The sequence below is a fragment of the Parus major genome, chromosome 2, assembly GCF_001522545.3.
Source record: "Parus major isolate Abel chromosome 2, Parus_major1.1, whole genome shotgun sequence".
Lineage (NCBI taxonomy): Eukaryota > Metazoa > Chordata > Aves > Passeriformes > Paridae > Parus > Parus major.
In genome coordinates this window covers 42,151,993-42,173,223 of record NC_031769.1, presented here as the reverse complement: position 1 = coordinate 42,173,223, position 21,231 = coordinate 42,151,993, and the positions used below count along the sequence as shown (strand labels likewise).

General features: G+C 39.4%; 2 protein-coding genes across 5 annotated transcripts in view; one reads left to right on the top strand and one right to left on the bottom strand.

Moving 5' to 3' along the window:
* Window positions 1-5,160: 5,160 nt before the first annotated feature.
* Window positions 5,161-17,505, bottom strand: METTL6 (methyltransferase like 6). Of its 4 annotated transcripts, XR_001519629.1 has the most exons (7): window positions 17,417-17,505; window positions 15,391-15,774; window positions 14,564-14,698; window positions 13,192-13,362; window positions 11,353-11,494; window positions 8,262-8,671; window positions 5,161-5,429 (listed from the first exon to the last, which is right to left on the bottom strand). XR_001519629.1 is itself a non-coding variant. In XM_015619027.2 (6 exons), exons 2-6 carry the CDS (start codon window positions 15,670-15,672, stop codon window positions 8,514-8,516), a joined length of 888 nt encoding a protein of 295 aa, XP_015474513.1. In that variant the 5' UTR covers window positions 15,673-15,774; window positions 17,417-17,505; the 3' UTR covers window positions 8,211-8,513. The 4 variants fall into 4 exon arrangements, 3 of the variants coding, with proteins under 3 accessions (XP_015474513.1, XP_015474516.1, XP_033367819.1); XM_015619027.2 differs by lacking the exon at window positions 5,161-5,429 and having other exon boundaries at window positions 8,211-8,671; XM_015619030.2 differs by lacking the exons at window positions 5,161-5,429; window positions 14,564-14,698 and having other exon boundaries at window positions 8,211-8,671.
* Window positions 17,474-21,231, top strand: part of EAF1 (ELL associated factor 1) — a 20,799-nt gene continuing 17,041 nt past the window's right edge. Inside the window, exons 1-2 of the mRNA XM_015619031.3 lie at window positions 17,474-17,634; window positions 20,707-20,801. Coding sequence (XP_015474517.1) covers window positions 17,532-17,634; window positions 20,707-20,801 — 198 coding nt within the window. The 5' untranslated portion in view covers window positions 17,474-17,531. The remainder of the gene's footprint in view (window positions 17,635-20,706; window positions 20,802-21,231) is intronic.

Below are 21,231 nucleotides of genomic sequence, written 5' to 3'. Positions count from 1 at the left end.
CTAAAGTGCAAGCCCCTTTGCCATCCTAGAGGTGCAAGCAGTTCTCAAGGAAGTCAGATTAATTTTCCCCTCAACTCTGACAGAAGGAGCCTTTTACCATGGCCATTTCTAATTTGGGAAAGTACTTCCAGTTTTGTCCTTTTACCCAATCCTTTCTTTTTCAAGGTTACATTGTGTTTAACTCTTCATCTCCTACACTTTAAAGACTTCATGTTTATAGCAGTAGGAAAATAAGAATTAGAACTCACACCAAATGTAGCTCCTGGTTTCTTATGAACTGTTTCTTCTGGGGGACTTCAACTTACCAGGTGTCTGCTGGAAAGACAACACAGCAGACAGGAAGCAGTGCAGGAGGTTGATGGAATGTGTGGAAGGTAACCCTAACACAGCTGGTGAGAGAGCCAACTAAGGAAGGCACTGGACCCGTTGTTTGTGCACAGAGAAGGAGGGATGGGCAATATGATGGTTGGAGTCCATCTTAGGTACAGTGAACACAAAAAAATGATAGAGTTTTCTATTCTCAGAGAGGGATGGAGATCAGCAGAATGACTAACTTGGATTTCCAGAGGGCAGACTTTGGCCTCTTTAGGAGACTGTTGATAAAGACCCTTGAGAAGCAGTCCTGAAAGGCAAATGAGCCCAGGAAAGTTGAAATGCTTCAAGAAGGAAATAGTAAAGTTAAGGTGCAGACTGTCCCCACATGCCTAAAGAAAAGCTGGAGTGGAAGAAGAGAAGCCTGGCTTTGAAGAGAGCTTTGACTGGATCTCAAGGGAGAAAAAAAAGAGTGTTTATGAGCTTTGGAAGAAGGGGCAAGCCTCTTGCTTTCAATCATCAGAAAGAAATATCAGTCTCTGTGTCTTACCACAAGGGGGATGTCCTTTCTTCCTCTTCTTATCCATCTTGCAGAAATGAATAGTTACAATTTTTAGGACAGGGATTGTCTCTTACTCTCTGAGTCCACAGCACCTAGAAAAATGCTGTCCCATTCAAGGGCTCCCAGACATCACCACAACAAGTATGTAGTGAATATTTTTAAAGGGGTTTGATCAATAGAATCCTTGTTTGAAGATGACATATTAAACTTGGCATTTGGGCTCCATTCACCCTGGCTTCTTAGACTCTCCTGTTGTACAGTACAATCTACAATTCCAGTAATTTATTTTTCTTTCCACATCCTGTAATATTTAAGACACACACCATAAAAATCAATAGCAATATAAAATTAGCTGAAGAAAGGCTATATGATATAAAAGGCTCCAGGAATTGTCAAATCAAGCCACAAAAGAACATTTCTCATACTTTGCTTATATTTATGCCTCATATTTTACTCATATTTTTGAATGTAATGAGCAGTAACATATTCACAACTCTCTACAAGGCTACATGAAACAAAAACTGTATCATCACAGTAACAGAGTTAGACTACTGCTACCTTTGCTGCAAAAGCATTTGAGTGTCACTGGAGCAAAGTCTGACATTGTACATCTTCAGCTTTGTTTGGTATTTAAATATGAATAATACCACTGTTGCAGCTACAGTTTTAGTTGCATGCTGTTTGAACATGCCAGGCACATTCAAGCTCCTTTCTTAAAATTTTTTAAGGATGATTATATTTTATTTTATTTTATTACAAGGATATTAATTTTTTGATATTTTTTTTTTTTTACAGTACTACAAAATGCTGCCTGACACTGAATTTCTTGCCAAACAATAGGCTGGCCTGGCAAATGAACAAATTATGTTGCTGCTAGCATTAACAAAACAGTCTTGCTCCTTGATCAGTCATTCACAGGTAATCTTTTTTTTACAGAGGTACTAATATATCTTAAGATGTGTTCTAACTGCAATCATTTTATCTCACTGATCTATTATTGGTGGTTGAACAGGCAAAGATCTCCCATGCAGAAGTCTGTGAAAATGAAGTACAAACTGCATTACAGAATTGAGGTTAAAGCTCTCAGTTGCTAAGCTTACCCCCTCTTCAGTGGGCTTTTGAGAACACCACTGCCCTATTTTAGGAGATGCATGTGGTTAATGCTGTAGGCTCTGCTTGTGGTATTTTCTTTTCCTTTAAGGTTTATGGGTTTTGGAACTTGGAAAGTAGCTTGGAAAGAAACCCTCTAAGCCTAAGGGCAGATTAGTATTTTGTATAGAGGAAAATCTGTAAGAAGAAGACTTTTCACTATTTCTAAAATACATTCTGGCTCTGTATTAGCTTGATTGTTTCAGTTTACTTTGTAATGGATTCTTGTCTCTCCTGAGTTTTATTTCTAACAGGCTTTTTCTTGGCCATTGTTTCCCAGCCAAGTACAGGTCAAGAATACACAGGTAATTGCTGATCCCAAATTTATTAGCTGCTTTCAAAAACAAAACTAAAACCTGAAACTGTTACTGGAAGCTGATCCAAAGCCAGCAAAAGTCTTTAGTGGCATACACTGTATGGAGCAAACAGGGCATGCTACTCTATCAGGTGGCAAGTCCAAACGCCTGCATTTTCAGCTTTCCCTAAGTGACCAGATTCATCTGGTCAAGAGGTCACAAATGTGATGTTCCCTGAGGCCAGATCCTAAAGGACACAACCAAGCACCCTCAAATTCTGAATGTGAGATCTGTGATTAGAGACTTCACCCAGATGGTCACAGCCAAGTTTATGAAGTTGTACAAGATTTCAGAACTAACTTTCTGAAGGTAGTTCTGAAAAAATGGTGGCAATGGTTTTGAGGCTTCTTCAAACTATTTTCATGTTCCTATGAATTTTGGTTTGCAAATAAAACAAATAGAACAGAACATTTCTTGGTTTTGTAAGGAAAACAAGGCTCCTTTCCCCCCTAGTCATCTTCTTCCATCCTGCTTTTGAACACTTTGGTTTTAGCAAAATAGCAACAGGTCTGTTACATTTTAATGAAAGGGGTTTTTATTAAATGATAAGAATTCCAATTAAGTGTCCTATTTCACAGAAAAGTTTGAAACCAAAGTTGGGGGGGAAAAAAACCAAAAAAACCACATGAATATCCTTAAATTTCAGATGCACAACAATCCCATATGTATGAAGATATCATTATCCCATTGAACAGCAGCTTCTCTACTCTACCAAGTTTACCACAGCAATCCAAGGGTCCAGAGAAATGGGCTGTGGAAAAATACAGAGTGGAGCCTAGACAGTTGTTAGGCTTGTCTACTTGTAGCTTGGCTGCTTTCTGACTTTCCTCTGTAACTACCCTCATTTATTTCCATTCTAAGTTCTCTGGATGCTACAGGCATCAGAAACCAGAGATGCAGGTGATTGGTGCCATCTAACTTAAGACAGTAGAGCACCTCAGAGTGGGAACTGTGAAATGGCACTAAGTGACAGTGAAGTATAAAGCTTCTTACAAGTCAAAGGAGGAAAACAGAGCTGGATTTGTATTTTCAGTCACACATCTGCCTTTCTAAATGTTTCACATCATATATTTTTCAAGCATGTAAGTTAAGCCTATGTCTTTGGGAAAGACCTTCAAAAGCAATCAAATTTTCCAAAGATGAGACCTAAAATTTGCTGGGAAAGAGGGTAAATAGTCACAAACAGAATCATGTAAGTAGAAATACACAAAATCACTATTCATTTGGAAGAATCATGTAGTCTTTTTCTTGTGCCCTTGTCTTCCTGATTTCATGGCACCCTGCTGCAAACACAGTGAATGGTTCACATGAGCCTAGGAAGTGGGAATGAAAAAGATTCTCTAATGGAACATCTTACCTGGCTAATAGCTTCTATCTTTGCAAGCAATGCCTCTGTGTGCCTCCCACAGTGCAGGCACACCATCTGCCTTTGCTCTAATAAATGAACTTACATTACAAACACAGAGCACAAACATACTCATATCCTGAGCCTACTGCACCCAAGGGTCAGATGTTTTTGCAGCATGTATAACTAGCAAATGTTTGCTCCCAAATGTTTGAAATGGCTCACAGTCTTTCCTAATAGCAATCATAACCAGTGAAAAATTCATCACAGCTACATTATGGTAAGGTAAAACTCCTTAAAAAATACTTACCTATTTTCACTAATTGTATCTCAGCAATATCTTTCCAATATAAAATTCTGCTTCCCACGGAGTCTTGCATGTATTACTAATACCACAAACTATCAGATGCCACCTTTCTGCCTCCCTGGAACATCAGTCTAGTTTTGGAACCTGCAGGCTTCTATTCCTAAAATTTCACTTTTCAAATGAACAGCTTATTTAATTATGTCATCCCTGGTCTATGAAACTCAGGTATTTGTTTTTCCCCAGAAACTTAAACATAATCTCACCATTTTTCCTTCACACACTAATTCTCAACACTGATATCCTCTCCAAATATGTGTGTGTATATATATATATATATATATATATTTATCTTTCAACTAACTCTTTCATAAAGCACTTCCTAATTTGTAATTTGTATCTCTCAGTATATTCCGATGTATGACCTGTTCAACAGATCAAGCAAAAAATATTATAACAGGTGAGCATATAAATGACCTTTTTTGATTTTATATACCAGTTTTCTCCTAGGAGACCAAGGCTGTGTGTTTTACAGTTGACTGCTGATGCTTACAGCTGCTGGAGTTTCAGGTCCCACTTTTATAGCAGTTGGTTTCATAGAAGTGATGCACAATCAACCATGGCTGTAGTATTGTATTAATTACTCAAATATTCTGCCTTTGGAACCCAAGGAGATTTCAGGTACCTGAAAGATACGCCTGAAGTAGCTTTTTAGCTACCAAATGAACCACATAAAACCTGCTGTGATACTATCACCTTAAAGTTCAAGTGCTTTTTTCTCAGTAGTGCATATTTCTAAGGAAAGAAAGCTCACCCATCCATATAGTATAGAAACAATACCTGTGTGGATTTCTGTCCAGTCATAGCTTGTTGTCAGACATCAGACAACATCAACCAAATTTGACAGAAGCTGTCATTTGACAGAAAGGACACACAATGTCAGATAATTTAAAGACTTCATACTTCTGTAAATGTGATTAAAATATTTGACAGTCAGACCTTACCCATGTCCTCACCGAAGCACTGCTCATTAACATCATTCTTTAATACATGCTGTCCAACTCCAGGAGGAGACATCAGAAAATCCCCCACTGAAAAGTGGCATTTAGGATTCCCAGACTTCAGGAAAAGCCTTAATCCAAGTTCATACTTTATTAAACATCAGAAAATGTAAACATAGGGCACCAAAACATTAAAAAAAAAATTGTTGTTTTTTCAGTCCCCTTACTTCAACAATTATTTTCTTCTATCCTAAATATTGCTCAGAACAGGGTGTTGAGATAAAGAAACTTACTATTTATGCTTGCCAGATACAGCAGCTAGTTCATCTTAAGGGGAACAAAAAGCAGGTCTTCTACAGACAATCCAGTCAGCTCAGCAGCCTTCATTGATTGCAGACAGCTTAAATCAAAGAACAATGAGGACATTTATTTCAATCACAGCATAGTAGCTTGCTCGTGCAAGGTGAGCATGATTCAGCACATATATGCTTTTTTCAAGTAATTTTAAGACCATTATCCCTGATGACTACATCTCCCTAAGGACAGTTCTACACAGAATAGTTTGGGTTGTAAAGGACCTTAAAGATCATCTAATTCAAATCCCCCTGCCATGGTTGTTCAGAGTCTCTCTATCCAGCCTGGCCTTGAACACTGCCAGGGATGAGACATCCCAAACTCCTCTGGGCAACCTGTTCCAGTGCCTCACTACCCTCACAGTAAAGAATTTTTTCCTAATATCTCTTATATCCACTTACCTAACCTAAGCTGCCCCTCTTTCAGTCTGAACCAGTAACTCCTTATCCTATCACTGCAGTTCCTTCAGGTGAGGATACAAGGCACAGGTATTGTTGGCCTGTGCTGCTGATGAGCTTACTTGAGCTTGGGCAGGCTGAAGAGTTGGGGGGGAGTAGATCCACTTTACTCAGCACTACAACAACCACATGCAACCCATCAGTTACTGTGTCTCACATGATGAGGCAAGGATTTCTTAAAGCTGACTCAACTTCCTCAAACTCTACCACAGTTACAAAAAAATTGCCATGATTTAAAGTCCGCAGAAGCAGAGTCATAGAAACCAAATTAACCTTTCTGACCATTCTTCTCCAAATAACATCTGCTTTATGAGAACTATAGCAGAAGATCTTTCTGGCAGTGGCATTAATGCATGCTACTTTATTTTGAAGGTATTTTGAAGGTAATGAGACTGAATAAGATATAATAAAAAAGTCAGAAATAGTGCTCTCCGTTTAACATGCTGCTACACAATAAAGTGTACACAGAAATAATGAAGCTGTAGACACACACAAAAACATGTATTATTGTTCTGGCAATAGTTAGTTCAGTGTAAAAAGGAACTCACTGGCAGTCTGCAGCTAAGTCTATTGGGCTGACTTCTGATTAGTATTTTTGATTCTTGCCTACATCTCATTTCTTTTTGGGGATGAATAGTTCATTCCACTTGCTTTTGCATATGATGACAAACACAAAGCACTATGATAAGGCAAGGCATTCCTTCAGTCTCATTTATATGCTGTATACTCAAAAAGGACCAAGCCTCCAGTCCTGAAAGGCACTTGGATTTAGAGGCTGCAAACACCACTAAATATCAACAGACCTCTGACTACATGTAGTCATTGGAAAACTGCTGTGCTAAAGATGAACATGTGCTGATGAAAGCCAGCAAATAATGATAGCTCAGATTAGAATAGTGCTGTCATTGTTATATCCATTTTCAGCACAGCTTTTCATTTACTATAAATGTTACTAGATATTTATTACTAGCATGGCAGAAAGAGCTAATGGGTTGCACAGCAGGGGCCAGCAATGCATAAATCTCTGGGATAATACTCTCCATAAAAAAAGGAGATGACATGTAATAACCCTCCTCAAAAAGTCATTAGGAGAATTGTGAGTGATTTAGGCATTTTTCCTCTGAGGTCAAAGACTTGTGTTCTGTTGCAAATTTATTTCTAACCATATCAACTGAATAAGACCTTTGGCAGTTCCAATTTTTTTTTAAAAAAATTGACTGGTTAATTTTGTAACATTAGGCTTCAGGCTGGAAAATTATTATTTCTTTTGTTTCATGCACATACACTCAGTGTTAAGAGCCTGGAAAAAAAAATATTACTGTATCTTATGTCATAAACAGAGGAAAAAAGTCACCTCTGGTCAACATCAGATGTGTATGACTGGGTCATCTAACAGCACACAAGTCCAGTGGAATGACAGCTTGAGTCAAGCAATCACATTCTCATATATACAGCCAGAGATGGAATCCCTACTCAGAACAGGGCCCCCCTCAAAGCCACAGGATGCTCAAGGCCTTGGCCAGTCTTATTCCAAGTATTCTCAAGAATGCAAGCTCCACAACTTCTCTGGGCCCTGGCCCAGTATTTGATCACTCCTTAGTATTTCACTGGAATTTCCCCTGTTGCAAATTGTGTACATTATACAGGATCAACACAGGCCATTGCACAAGTCACCAGACACTTCTGGGCTTCCTCTGCTGCAATGCAGCTGTTCAAAATGCAGGTTAAAGACCCCAGGCATGATTTTGAAACTACATCATACAAAAACACAGAAAAGGTCCTGCATTGCAAAGTGCCACAGTGCAAAGAGCTGTAAGGAAAAGATGAAGTTCCTTCAAGCAATTATGTCAGCAGCAGCAACAGTACAATGGCTTTTAGTGGCAGCAAGGACAAAGACCAACACAACTTTCCTGAGAGTGACAGAAAAGAATTAAGTCCTCTGCCCAGGAAAGAAGCAGGTGACTACACTTCATATCAAAGAAAATATTCCTGACTTGCTGATTTCAGTTTCAAAAAGGAAACTGGCTTGCAAAACTTCAAATATTTCTGCACATTAAATTAAGAACATCTTAAATTAATTAGGGATAAATACAACCTGATCCACAAACATGCTTTTTCAAGCATGAAATCAGATAAATTAGGATCTTACTTAGAATATAAACATTTGTTTACACATCTAAATGCTGAGCATATTAAAAAGATACCATTATTAAAATATTAAGGCAGCTTACACTACACTGCTCACTGAGTCTGTTTCATTTCTGTATCTGAGGAAGTACACTCAGAAGTCCTAAAAGTACTGCAAGTAAATTAAATATTGTAAATTTAACAAGCCTCAAAAATCACAAGTGACAGGAAATACAGGAGACTTATTTTAAAATAGTTTTTAATAAAAATGGAAGTTTACTTTTATGCTTTACCTCATCCTCCAACAATGTTGCACAGGTTTTATTTTAGAAGCAGGAATACAGATGCTCAACAGGCTGCCTGCATCACTAAACTGTCTTAAAATGGAATTAAATATTAAATTGAATTAAAATGGCATTCATATTTTGTATCCTAAGATGGAAACCAACAGGAGATACTGGGTGCTGTCATTTTTGGTTCACCAGAAAGATGAGTACACAGCTGATGTGCTAGCTTCCATTTCAAACAAGCAATGCTGTTGCTAATCAGCAAGAACTTGTCTCACTGAAAGGCTTTTGAAATTTGCTTTGAAGAAAAACTCTTGGAACATGCAAGTCTTCTTTCCTATTCACAGTTTCTCGCTGCACATATTCATTGACCACTTGCTCATATCCCTCAGCCTTGAAAAGCTGAAATAAGAACTCTGGAAGAGAATGGAAAAAAAAAATTAAATATTATGTTTAAGCTATTTTTAAAACACCAGACAGCATTTATATAAGCATATGTTCTTATGTGTTACAGCATGAAAATCACACAGGCCTTCAGATTTCAAGCTGTTCTATGTGGGCAGACTGCTGAATAAAAATCAATAAAGATCTCCTTTAGAAACATCAACCTAAGCAAAACAGCTTGTAAAACTGGGGCTTAAACTAGTTACTCAGTTGAATTTCCAAAAATTGCTACATCTTTTATTTTTATTAAGCCTTGTCATTCTCATTGTGACTGATACCAGTGCATTTTCCCTTTGTGCAGCTGACCTTCACTAGCTGAAGACATCACTTACCATAAATATTTCAAAGGTAATCCAGCTGTGCAGATGCACCTCTGCTCAGGGGAGAATAACACCCTATGGTACATGCAATTGCTCAACAGAAAAACTGACAAAATGGCAAAGAGGATATGGGGGTACCAAGACTCCAGTAAGCTGAACTGAAAGTATTCTCCATAAACAAAAAAATTTTACTCAAAGCATTTCTCCCTTAAGGAAGGCAGAAGCACTTCACTAACAGAGTGACCTGTGCAGCAGAAAAGTCTGCTCATGCTACTGACTAGTCATATTAATTAAAAATCATCATTTTTCCTTTCCTGCACCTCAATTCACTTACTCAGGCAGCAATTTCACAGTAAATTTAAGCTGTTCTAAACTTGTGTTACTTAATAGAAAACAAAGACACTCCATATTTCACTGCCCAGGGGGATTAGCTTGATCAAACAGTGATCATGTGGGTTCAGGAAGCACCACTAGAGATGGTATGTTGAGGAAAATGAGACCACCCACTTCTGTGGCACTGCAGGATTGTATCAACCAAAGCCCACCATGGCTGTCAACACTGTGTGTTCATGTAAAATGGGGGACCCACACCAATGAAATATAAACAAACAGCACTCAATTGTGGACCTTATCTTATTGTAAGGAAGTTGCACATATTTCATAAAACAAAACTACAACCATTCATTCCTCCACAGATTTAGCAGTAGAAGTATTATTACTACTACTACTACTAAGTACTACTAAGTAGAATTAGAAGCAGTAGAAGAATGGATTTTCTTCCCTATGAGAGAAATTCTGTGTTGTTATCCGAGGCCAGACATATTATAAATAAGTATAATTCAAATCACCCCATGTAGCAATTACTTGGTGTACCAATGTAGTGCAAAAGAAATGAAAAATAGCAAGGGTTGCAACCTCTGTGGAAATGATGGGAGTCATGTCTCCAGTAACAAAAGAATTCTCAAGCATTAAGCAATGTTTATATGAAAACCAGCGAAATGAACGAGATCATAATGATTAAAAATGGGAGTAGAGGTGATCTGTGAGACAGTCACAGACCAGCCCATGGAAAAACAATTGCTCACATGAGCAATATAAAAAAAAATTCTCTCTTTTCTCCTTCCTTCCTCTTCCTGGTCCCTATCTCAATTCTTCTCCCAAAGGAAACATGCATAGTAGCAATGAACTTCTTATTAAGAAACTATTCTAAAACACAATAAAAATGAGATTTAAAATTCCACTGCTAGGTCAGTCCCTTATTTGTTCCCTTTAGCTTCCATTCTCTTTGTAACAGCTAATTGTTTAAACAGAACTAAACATCACTCAATAAATAACAGCTCTAGAAATGCTTCAATGAAGCTGTAGCACAGCCTGCATTATCTTAGATTTCATCACTGTCCTATGAAGAATAGGGGGAGCTCAGGCAAGATTAATGTTTTTTATAAATCAGAAGCAATTAGGTAATATGTTATGGCATAAAATATGAATAACATTTACTTGGCTCCAAATCGATCTCTTCAGTGGCTGTATTTTGCTTTAGACTAAGAACAAAGAGCCCCACAGAAATAAATTCACAGCTCTTATTACATAATGCTCCACAAGTGATAGGGGGGAGTAATGAGTTTAGCACGAGGAACTGGGAGTTAGAAGCTATAGCTGAGCTATAATCCCAACTCATTGTGAGAGTCTAAGCAAATTCCTTTGTATCTCTGTGCTTCAATTCTCCACCAGTAAACTGCAGTAACCACCCTTCCTCCTGAACCATTATGAGCACTGAACAAAAACTAAATACTGTATCACATGGAAATGTGTTTTTTTGCATTGTCTTCACTAAAAAACAAGCCCTAGAAGACAGACTGAGCACAGCTAGTCAGTGCTATCCCAGCAGGATTTGTACACAAGCTTCTCAGTGCTGCAGTTGCGGTTCTGCTTTTAGAAGTCAATAGACCTCATCCTGCTCACCAGAAATAGCCCTGCACAAAGAATGATGCCAAAAGAACTGCTTACTTGCTTCATGAAGATGATCAATTCTCTTACTGAACATAGGTCTTTTCCCCTTAGGTAACAAATCTGAATGAAATGCAGCAAATTCAGAAACTGCTGCTCTTGAAGAATTACAGCACATACAACAAGCTTGTAAACAAGAAAGTGCTCCACAAAGTTCTGCCAGTCTAAATAACTGCTTCTTCCCAAAAAGGATGGTAAATTAAATAAACCACAATTTAACGGTTCATCCACACAAAATAAAATTTCCATGGGCATGTTGGCAGTTCCCTGGAGAAAGTTGGAGCAGAAGATTCACAGAAATGAAAGCACTCTACAGTGTATCTTACCTTCAGTAAAAAAATACGACCTTGTCCCATCTTGTCTGACATAGAAGTTTTCCCCAAGTTTGCTGCCAGATTTAAACCTGAGCATTGCATGATCATACAGGCCATAGTCTCGGAACAGGACACACTTGCCTGGTTTTAACACCTGCCACATAATACACACATGCTTTAATAAGCTAAACAGATTTAGTCATATATAGGTATATGTATTTGTGTACACATACGGACACAGGTAACTAAGACAAGGTAGACTAACACAGTCAATACAACAGTGAGATAAATATCTATATCTACATCTATATATAGACATAGATATTGATAGATAAAGATATAATTCATTCTCTGTGCAACAAAAAAGTTGTGTAAAAACTGCACTGACTCTTAAAAATGTTTCCCCATGAACAAAAGAGTACAACTAATTTTAGAATACCTGTTCGGGTGCTGATCAATTAAATTAGAAACACTCTTCAAACACAAAGAAAAGAAGAAAACATACAGTTTAACAAAAATTCCCAACTTTTTCTGTTAACTATTATCCTGTTTAGCATCTGATTTTGTTTAATGATAAACAATAAAATTTAGAATATCGTGACACTTCTTTTTTCATGGAGAAAGAAGAATGTTGCAATATGTTGAGAAATAAATAAGAAACAATTATAGGAAAATGCATCATGGATTTTTTTTAAATTGCTTTTTGTAAAGAAAACAAGCTATAAAGAGTTTAAAATTTATATATACATGGTCATTGCTCATGCTGATTTTAGTTGTCTAAATATTTATATGAGCTAAGAACCAATCCTGATTTTGGAAAACAGGTGGAGATATGCAAAAAACCCCTAATACTACTTTTTTAAACTACTGATAATAAGCCAAATAATATCAGAAAATACAAGACCCTTAATAAACACATATGCAAAAATAAAAAAATACGTTGGCTCTGCAGTCAATACATGACATCTCAGGGAAATTCAGAACAATCACAATTCAGGTAGTTTAAACCACTCTTTAGATGGGCCTATCCTAGTCTATTAACTGACAAAGACATTTTGGGGGGCTGTCTCTCTAGATTAATGTTGACTTCTGAGCCTCTACTTCTAAATCACCACAGGTCAAATACATTTAATAATACCAGCAACATCCTAACTGCAGGTCACTGGATCTCTGGAAGTTAATTCTGGCTCGCTATCATTCACACCTTATGAACACAGACATCTCTGCAATATATAAACATCATTCACAGCATTCAACCCAAGTTACAGCTTTAAAACCATAGAGTGGCCTGGGATGGAAGGGGCCTGAAAGATCATCTGTTTCCAATCCCACTGCCATGGGCAGAGACAACTTCCACCAGATCAACATGCACAAAGCTCAATCTAGCCTGGCCTTGAACACTCCCAGGAGCAGGGCATCCACAACTTCTCTGGATAACCTGTGCCAGCACCTCCCTAAAGAATTCCTTCCTACTATCTAATCTAAACCCACTCTCAATTTGAATCCATTCCCCTTTCCTTGTCAGTACATACTCTTTCTTGTAAAAAACTCTCTCCATCTTTCCTGTACGTTACTTTCAGGTACATGAAGGCCATATTTTATATATATTTTTGTTACACTGATGGCATGAATTAAGCCTCAATCCAAACCATTTCACAATACCAGTAGGAAAAAAAAAAAGGACATTATAAAACATATTTTATTCCTGCATACTTGGTGAACTAACAAAATACATCCATGGAATATAATATGAAAAATCACCATTAGAAGAGAGTGATTTTCTCAAAGAAAAAAATGTACTTTTGAGCTAAAAAGAAGTGGTTTAAAGGCAGTAAATTCAGCTGGTTTTACCTTGTAAATGTTCCTCAGGACAAGATGCATTTTGTCAGGATGAATGGCAGAAAGCACAAATATAAGTGTGACAACATCCACGGAATCTGCTGGAATATTGTCTAGAAGATCATCTTTGGTAAGATCACACTGGAACACTTTACATCTTTCAGTACTATATAAGGCATTTTTCTAGGGAAATTAAAAGAGCAAGCTTTCACTGAAAATCAACAGCATTTGTTGCTACAATAAAGTAAAAATCTTGTGAAATTCATCAGTAGAGAGACATAAAACACAGTGGCAAGAGAATATTAACTTCCAACAGGTGGCTACTGCAATCAGAAATTCTTTGCTGCTAACTACAGTAGTGAAACTACAACTAGTGGAATAGTCTGTTCCCGTTAATTTGAGAAGGAAAGTGCATTAAGACCATTCAGAAAACATATCACTTCTGTTTTACTCCTGCTTCTACTGCTTAAAGAAAACATAAATACTACTGAAAGAAATTACTTATTACAGGGTGATGAAAGTAAAGCTCTTGATCTACAGGTTGACTGCAAACAATTGGGATTCCTGTCACATAACCTGCAGCTGGGCTGCTGTAGCCCTCAGTTTTGCTGCTGAAAAAAAAAACAACCTGGTCTTGGCAAAAAATAAATTCAGAAAGAGCTGTGGAGGCAGATGCTGTTAAGTTATCCAAAACCCAGGGTACACACTCAGCCCAACCTCATCTTGGAGTGCAGCCACAACATCCCAGGGAGCTGCTGTCCTTTTCTGTTTGCCACAGGTATTTCTTCCCATCTTCCCCATGAAAAATGCTGTGTCTTGGGGTTCTTGGTAAAAATGCTTTCAATTAATAGATATATAGAAATTTACCTGTCATTACAAACTTATTAAAGACTTTTAAAGCCCAAAGCTCCCACCAGCCCTGCTGCAAGCCTCAACTTTGGACTGAAGTACCCACTACTAAGTGTAAACATACCTACTTCTAATCAGGTCACAAATTTCTTTAACAATAATTTTCCCAGCCTTGTTTTCAAGGTTCTCCTTGGGACTCCCTCTATTAAGGGCAAGATTCCATGACAAACAAATTTTGCTTATACTGCACAGTCAGCAGAGACATAGTAGTGCTCCCAAAAAACACTATCTTCATAAATCATTCAAGTAATATACAACAATGCTCTAATTTGACACTGAAAAGCCAAGTCTTGAGCAATGATTTGGCTTCCTACATAGGATCTCCACTGAAGTGCATCAGTCTCAATTTTTTTGGCAACGCACATTCTACCCTTCTTACAAAAAGGAAGCCAAGAGAAGTCTGTTGTTACAGTCATTTGGAATTTTAGAAGCTACTGAAAAACACTCTGAAAGAAGTTTCAAATATCACACCAACCTTCACATACTCAACAGCTCTAGGAGAGAAATCACAGGCATATGCAAAAATATTCAGATCTTCTTCTAAGAGTGGAAACAAGCAGTTCCCAACCCCACAGCCTGCTTCCAGAATGGTCAGTTTTTGATCTGCAAACTAGGGAGGAAGCAATACATGACAAAACATTTGTTTTCTCATCATATGAGCAGAGACACTCTTCAAACAGCATTTTAAAAGCCATAATCAATTTTAATTATGATTCTTCAAAAAAACCAAAGTAGACAGGCACTGCATAATCTGACACTAAACACAGACATCCTGATTTCTGCAAAATTAGAAATCATTTTAGAACATATTAATATTTCTTCAGTCATCTACTCCTTAAGTAATCAACATACTTGTGCCATTTCTGTCTTGTCTTTGATTCAGCTATAAGGAACAACAGATGCATCTGGCTATCCCCTTAACTGTGTTCAGCAATTAGCCTGCAATTCTGGATGCTTTTCTTTAAAGCAGTGTACTGAAGTGCACCAGCTTGCACACAGAGAGACAAGCTGTCTACTTTAGGACTCAAAAACCAAATATTCCAGACTTCATTCTCAGCATCCAGAATTCTATGAACAGCATCCCCATCCAGTAAGGACCAATTATAAACTGAAACTGAACTGATGCATCTGATTCTGAGAAGTCAACTTTGATATTAAAAGAAAATACACAGGGCACTGCAAACTTTACACATGTCAGCTCTTACCCAAATGGCTTTGTTCTAAGTATTATTAACTCCCCTGGAAAGAACTGACTGGAAACAATCAATCTCATCTTTTACAGCAGAATTGTATGGATCTCACCTCACGACATGCCTTTAATTCTTGAAACTCTCTGGTTGTCCAATGTCTGTCTTTGAAGAAATTGGTGCTGTTTCTTTTGTAAAATAGATCCCAGTTCTTCTGTGCCTCTTTCTCCAGTTTTAGTTGTTTGAACTCAGACACCAAAACCTGATCTTTTTCCAGTTTTTCTGCTTCTTCTGGGCTAAGGACTCGAGCACTATGGCCTTTTTTTTGGAAAGCGCCATCTTCAGTAGATGTTGTTACTATATTTAAGCAATTAGCTGACACCTTTTCTTGGAACATCCTAGATTCTTTCACACAAACATGAACACCAAAGACCCAAGGATGATTTTTTTTCTTTAGCGTATGGTTCCATCGTTTAACTTAGGTAAAATAAGTGAGGATCTAGAAGCAGAATTAAAAATGAGAAATAATTACAGTATGCACTTACTACAACTTTAGTGATCTCTCCTACCTGATGGATTTCCATGTCACCAGATTTCTCCTAATTTCAGAAAACCTTAATTTAAACTAAGAACCATATACAACATCACACTGATGTCAAAGTCAAAGAAGATACTTCAGCGTCTCCTGGTCTTCCCTCTGCATCCTAGAAAGCTACCCAACAAGAAAAAGATGGTGCAGCTCTAACTTTATTTTCACTAAAAGAGACTTGAGAGGGAAAGCAAGGGCTTTGTTTCTCATTAACCTCAGTTAGAACACTTTAGAAAAAAAGGTTACTGAAGAACAGATGACATTTAAAAGTCACATTAAAATTAATGAAGTTAATTCAAGTGTATTCATGTTAGCATTTCTCCTTCCTGCTCTCAGCTCTGTGAGAAAATACTGCTGAAAACAACAGCATTTATAACACCATGTCACCTAAAGAAGAGAACAAAACCAGTACTGTGGCCAAAACACCCAGAGCTGGCCTGTGCCAGCATCCCTCCCACTGCCTCCTCCCGAGGATTCACACAGGTTTTAGCAGTCACAGGTGGTTTTATTTTCAGAAGTTAACAAAAAGCTTTATTTCCAGCATAGGCTGGAAAGGGACCCAGATATTTATTCTGATGTTAAACTGGTTCTGACATCTGCCTTGTCATAAGCATGCAGATCCTCTAGGATGGCCCAGTGGCTCCCAGGGAAGCCTAGGTAGCAAACACAAACTACTCGTGTACATCAGGGCTCAGAGCCAGGCATTGGTGTCAATTCACCAAAAAGGAAACGAGAAAAACACAACAACACACACCCTAAAACAAACAAACAAAAAAGAGTAGTACTCCACTTAGTCATTTTGTCTTACGATAAAATACATTCTATGAGACATATAATGCATAGTTAGGCACATGTTATATATACACTAGATACGATGCTATCATGATATATACATGTCATGATACAAACAGAAACATAAAATATGTAACCGTGTAAATGAAAAAAAGAACTGTCAGAATTTGGTCCAGTTTCACAGGCACACCCCTTTTTCCACCAAAAACAGCAGAAGAGGTTATGGAGAGGAGGGTCCTCTGAAAGGATGTCTCTTCAAGCACACCATATTCTCAAAACAAACGAACAGAAACTTAATCATCAAAATTTCTGCCCTATTTCTACACACGCCCATATTCTAGGCACGCTCCATTATTTCCTCACAGAGCGAGCGAGGGAAACAAACAAACGCAGGCCAGTCCTTTCAGTGACGCGTCTGCTGGGGTGGGAAGGCAGCGCGAAGATAACCTCAGTTGCAACAGCCCATGCTTAGCTAAAGAACCTTTTAAAGGTGTTTAATCCAGAGCTAAGCCCACAAACATATAACACTTCTATGAGATCTCCCGGTCCCCCCACACGGAACCGGCTTCCCTCTAGCAGCTCCTGCCCCAGCCTAGCCGAGGCTCGGACACCCCGGCGGGGAAGGAAAGGAAGGCCCCTCCTGCCCTGCCCTGCTCTGCCCTGCCGAGGGCGGGGAGCGCCGGGCTCCCACCTCCCCGGGGACCCTCCCCGGGGCAGCAGCCCCAGCCCGGCCCCGGGCCCCCGCCTCGTCCCGCCGTACCCGCCGCCAGCCCCGCAGAGGGTTCCCGGAAGGGAAAGGCAAGAATTTCCGGGAGGACGCCGGGTGGCAGCGCACGGAGGAGAGGGAAGGGACCGGCCCGGCCGGGAGCGGGGCCATGAACGGCTCGGCGAACTCGCTGCTGGACAAGGAGGAGCACCCGCTGCAGCTGGGCGAGAGCTTCGAGCGGCGGCCCAAAGCCTCCTTCCACACCATCCGCTGTGAGCGCCTCCCCCGCGGCCGCCCCTTCCTCCCCGCTCCCGTCCCGTCCTCCGGCTGCGCTGCTCCTTCTGCCGCGCCCACCCCACTGCTCTCCTCGCCTCGTTCGCTCCGCCATCGCGGGGCTTCGTCCCCACTCAGCGCCTTTCTTACCCGCTACCCTCTTGCCCTGTCATCTCCCGTCTCCCCCCTTCCCTCCTATCCCCACATGGCCCGTCTCCCCTTTTCTCTCCTATCCCCACATGGCCCGTCTCCCCTCTTCCCTCCTGTCCCCTCATTGCCCGTCTCCCCTCTTCCCTCCTGACCCCTCATGGCCCGTCTCCCCTCTTCCCTCCTATTACCTTCAGTGCTCTTCTCCTCCCCTTTCCCTTCCGCGCCTCTAGCACCTGTCTCCTCCCCGTCCGCTCCCTCAGCGCCCGTCTTTCCTCTCCACGAGTGTTTTCCCCACAGAGGGGTCCAACCCGGGAAGAAGGGGAAGGTGGATGCTGGCAGGGAGGAGGTTTGAGCGTGTCAGGCCAAGGCGAAGGAGCAGCTTTAGAAAGTTTATCATTAAGCGCTTGGAAGCATAAAGAGTTCCCCCCGTAAAGGGGTGGCTTTGCCATTTTGTTTTGTTCTGTCTGGCAGTTAAGTGCAGGACAGATCCCACCACAGGCCCGGCCTGGAGAGGCAGCGGGAGCATCCGGAGTTTGGTTTTTAACTGGGTATTTTCCTGATGAAGCAATGTGTAGCCCAGCAGACCTGTCCCTGGCTGTCCCGACGCCAGGCAGCTGTCGTAAATCACTGTCCCGGGAAAGCAAGCAGAAAGGACTCAGACATAAACAGTAAAGCCTAATAAGTGCAAGATCAATCCTGAGGTAGATTGTTTTGAAGAGGAACTCACTATATTGTAGTATATATTGAATTCTGTGGACAAGAAATCTGAGTAAAATTAACCAGGTGTTTGGTTTTTTTACTAAAATGACTGGTAAACCATCAAGACTAAATGTTAAGAATACTGAACTTTTAATTCAGTATTTTTCTATAAAGGGGAATTTATACAGACAACAGTAGGATATTTTGGTTTATGATGCATAAATATAGGCCTGGTCTCATTGCCCATATTCATACACCACAAATAGTAGTTTCAGGGACACTGGTCACTTGCATGCCTGGTCCTGTGTGAGTTAAACCCAAGCCATATCCAGGTGGAAATATACTAGATTTCTAGAATGGAAAGTGCTTCAATAACCAATTTTCCAAGGGATTGCAAAGCCAAAGCTCTTCAGACTACAACTGGAAGAATGCAGTTTTATTTCAGAAGATATTTCTGAATGCTCTATTTTCCATCTCTGACTTTCAAATGAGATTTCTTCATTGTCTTGTTGTTTTGGTTTTTTCCCCTAACTGTTGTTCTGAAATGATTTATCTGGGATCCAGCATTATATTATTTCCATAATCCTCTTCACACAAACTACAATGAGAGGATTTTGTAGGCTACGTTTGTTTCAACCTTCTTAAAATACTTCCTTCCTTTGCATCGTAATGGTTTTGAAATACCGTACTGAGTAACTGGATTATCCTTGGAAAACACATCTTAAATACATTAGATTTTTAGGAAAAGAGCTGTGGGTATATTTGGAGGGAAGTATGTGCTCTAGTTCTACATGAGGATTAGTCAAGCACGTGCTAACAAAATGAAAACAATCAGTTGAGTGTTTGTTTAAAGTAATTCTATATTGCTGTAGCTAAGAAAGAAGTCTGATAGTGATATTCCTCTTAAGTTAGTGACTGTGCTGTTGAAACTCTTGATCCCGTTTTGGCAAAGACACTAGCTCTTGTACAGCTGGTTTGTTTTATTTAGCAAGCTTGCACATAAAGTAGGTGGGAAACAATAGCTAGAAACAGATTGCTCAGATGAAATTGAAGGCTATGATTTGATCTGGCAGTTAAGGCATGAGGATTAAGTCAAGTGTGTCTGATTCTGCTTGTTGTGCTGTCAAAGTAAAACCCAATTAAACATTAACATCCTCTTAACGAGAATTTATTACAAGCCAGGGTTTGGGTTCTTTTTCCTGCAAATGTGTTTTTCATAGTGGAATTATATTTTAAATTTGTTCTGAGGTACTAATTTCATAACTAATGCAGTAATTAAAAGCCTTGATCATGAATATAATTGCACCTCTTCAGATGCAGGATTGCTAGAATTGAATGCAGGCTTCTTTTAAAAACAAACACAGAGCAAACTAGCCTATATCTGTGTGATTTTATTTCACTTTGTCTAAATCCTCTCTCAAGATATTAGAGGTTCTGATAGGTTTTTTTCTGGGTTTTTTTATGGCTCACCAGCACAACAGAGTAATGACAGAAAAATACTTTTAACTTAAATGTTCTCAGTTCAAATGCATGCATTAAACAGAAGTGCCTTGGTTGGGAGACAAAGCATTCTGTACAACAGAGCAAAAATACCTAAAACAAGTGTTAGTTTAAAGCCAGTACAGTGCCTCTCCTTAGTGATGCTTTGGACCAGCATGGAGATTGCTGAAGTAAGATCAGTGCTCAGAAGTGAGAGCTGAGATCTCCTCCACCCATGTGTAGCTTTTAGCACTATTGTGTAGGCGAGATGGCTGTTAAAGAGCCTGAAATATCTATCTGTAAGACTAAATGAGTGGGTGTCATTAAATTAGTGTTTATCACAGAGAGAGTCCTCAGGTTTGGAATTGGCAAGAGCTAAGCAGAACCCAGGGTTTTGGAAGTTGTTACTCTCTTGAATTTGGTACAGTTTTTTTACACTGGCCTGTAAAACCAAGTGCCACTCAAAGCCTGGGGTTTGGAGAAGTCTGCTTTTGGTGTTCAAGTGCATGATCTAGAACCTTATTTCCATTTTAAAAAGAAGGTTCAGAATAAGGCACCACCACATGACTGGGTTGCTACATATAGACACAATGTACTGGTGTGTTATTCCACCCCTGCTGTAAACACTATTGTGTGTTTTACCATTCCCTGTAATCACAGTAAATGTGTGGTGGCTCTTTGCAGGGCACATTGATTGTTCTGGCAACTCTAACAAATGTAATCACAATTGTTTTCCTCTTTAGATGATTTTAAGCCAGCATCAATAGATACGTCTTGTGAGGGGGACCTGCAAGTGGGTAAAGGAGATGATGTTACCATCACTTTGCCACATATTCCAGTAAGTCTGTTATATATGTTCCCCTGTTTACTCTCCAACAAATTTGCAGTGTTGTTACAGTCTAATGTAAATGCTATTTTCACTTTCTTTATTAACACTGTGGCTTCAATATTTAAGCAGCCGGACTTGTAGTTTGTCCTTGCAGTCCTTAGGAAAGGACTGTACAGTTGGATCTTTGTAAAGGGCTGTGTTTGTGAGGTTGCCAAAATTTACTTTACTTTTGGTTCCTCCCTCCCTTCAAAGACAAGGAGAATTTTACTATTAGCTGAAGCTGTACACCTGGTTCCCATCCATTTTTAGTGCTATGGTTTGCTGAAGAAAGGCAATGTAACTCGGGCTTCAGTCGAGGCTGGATGTTCAGAACCCACAGGCAGACCTGTAAGCATGTTCCTGCCCTTAGTCAAGCATGTACAGATAGGGCATAGAGGGT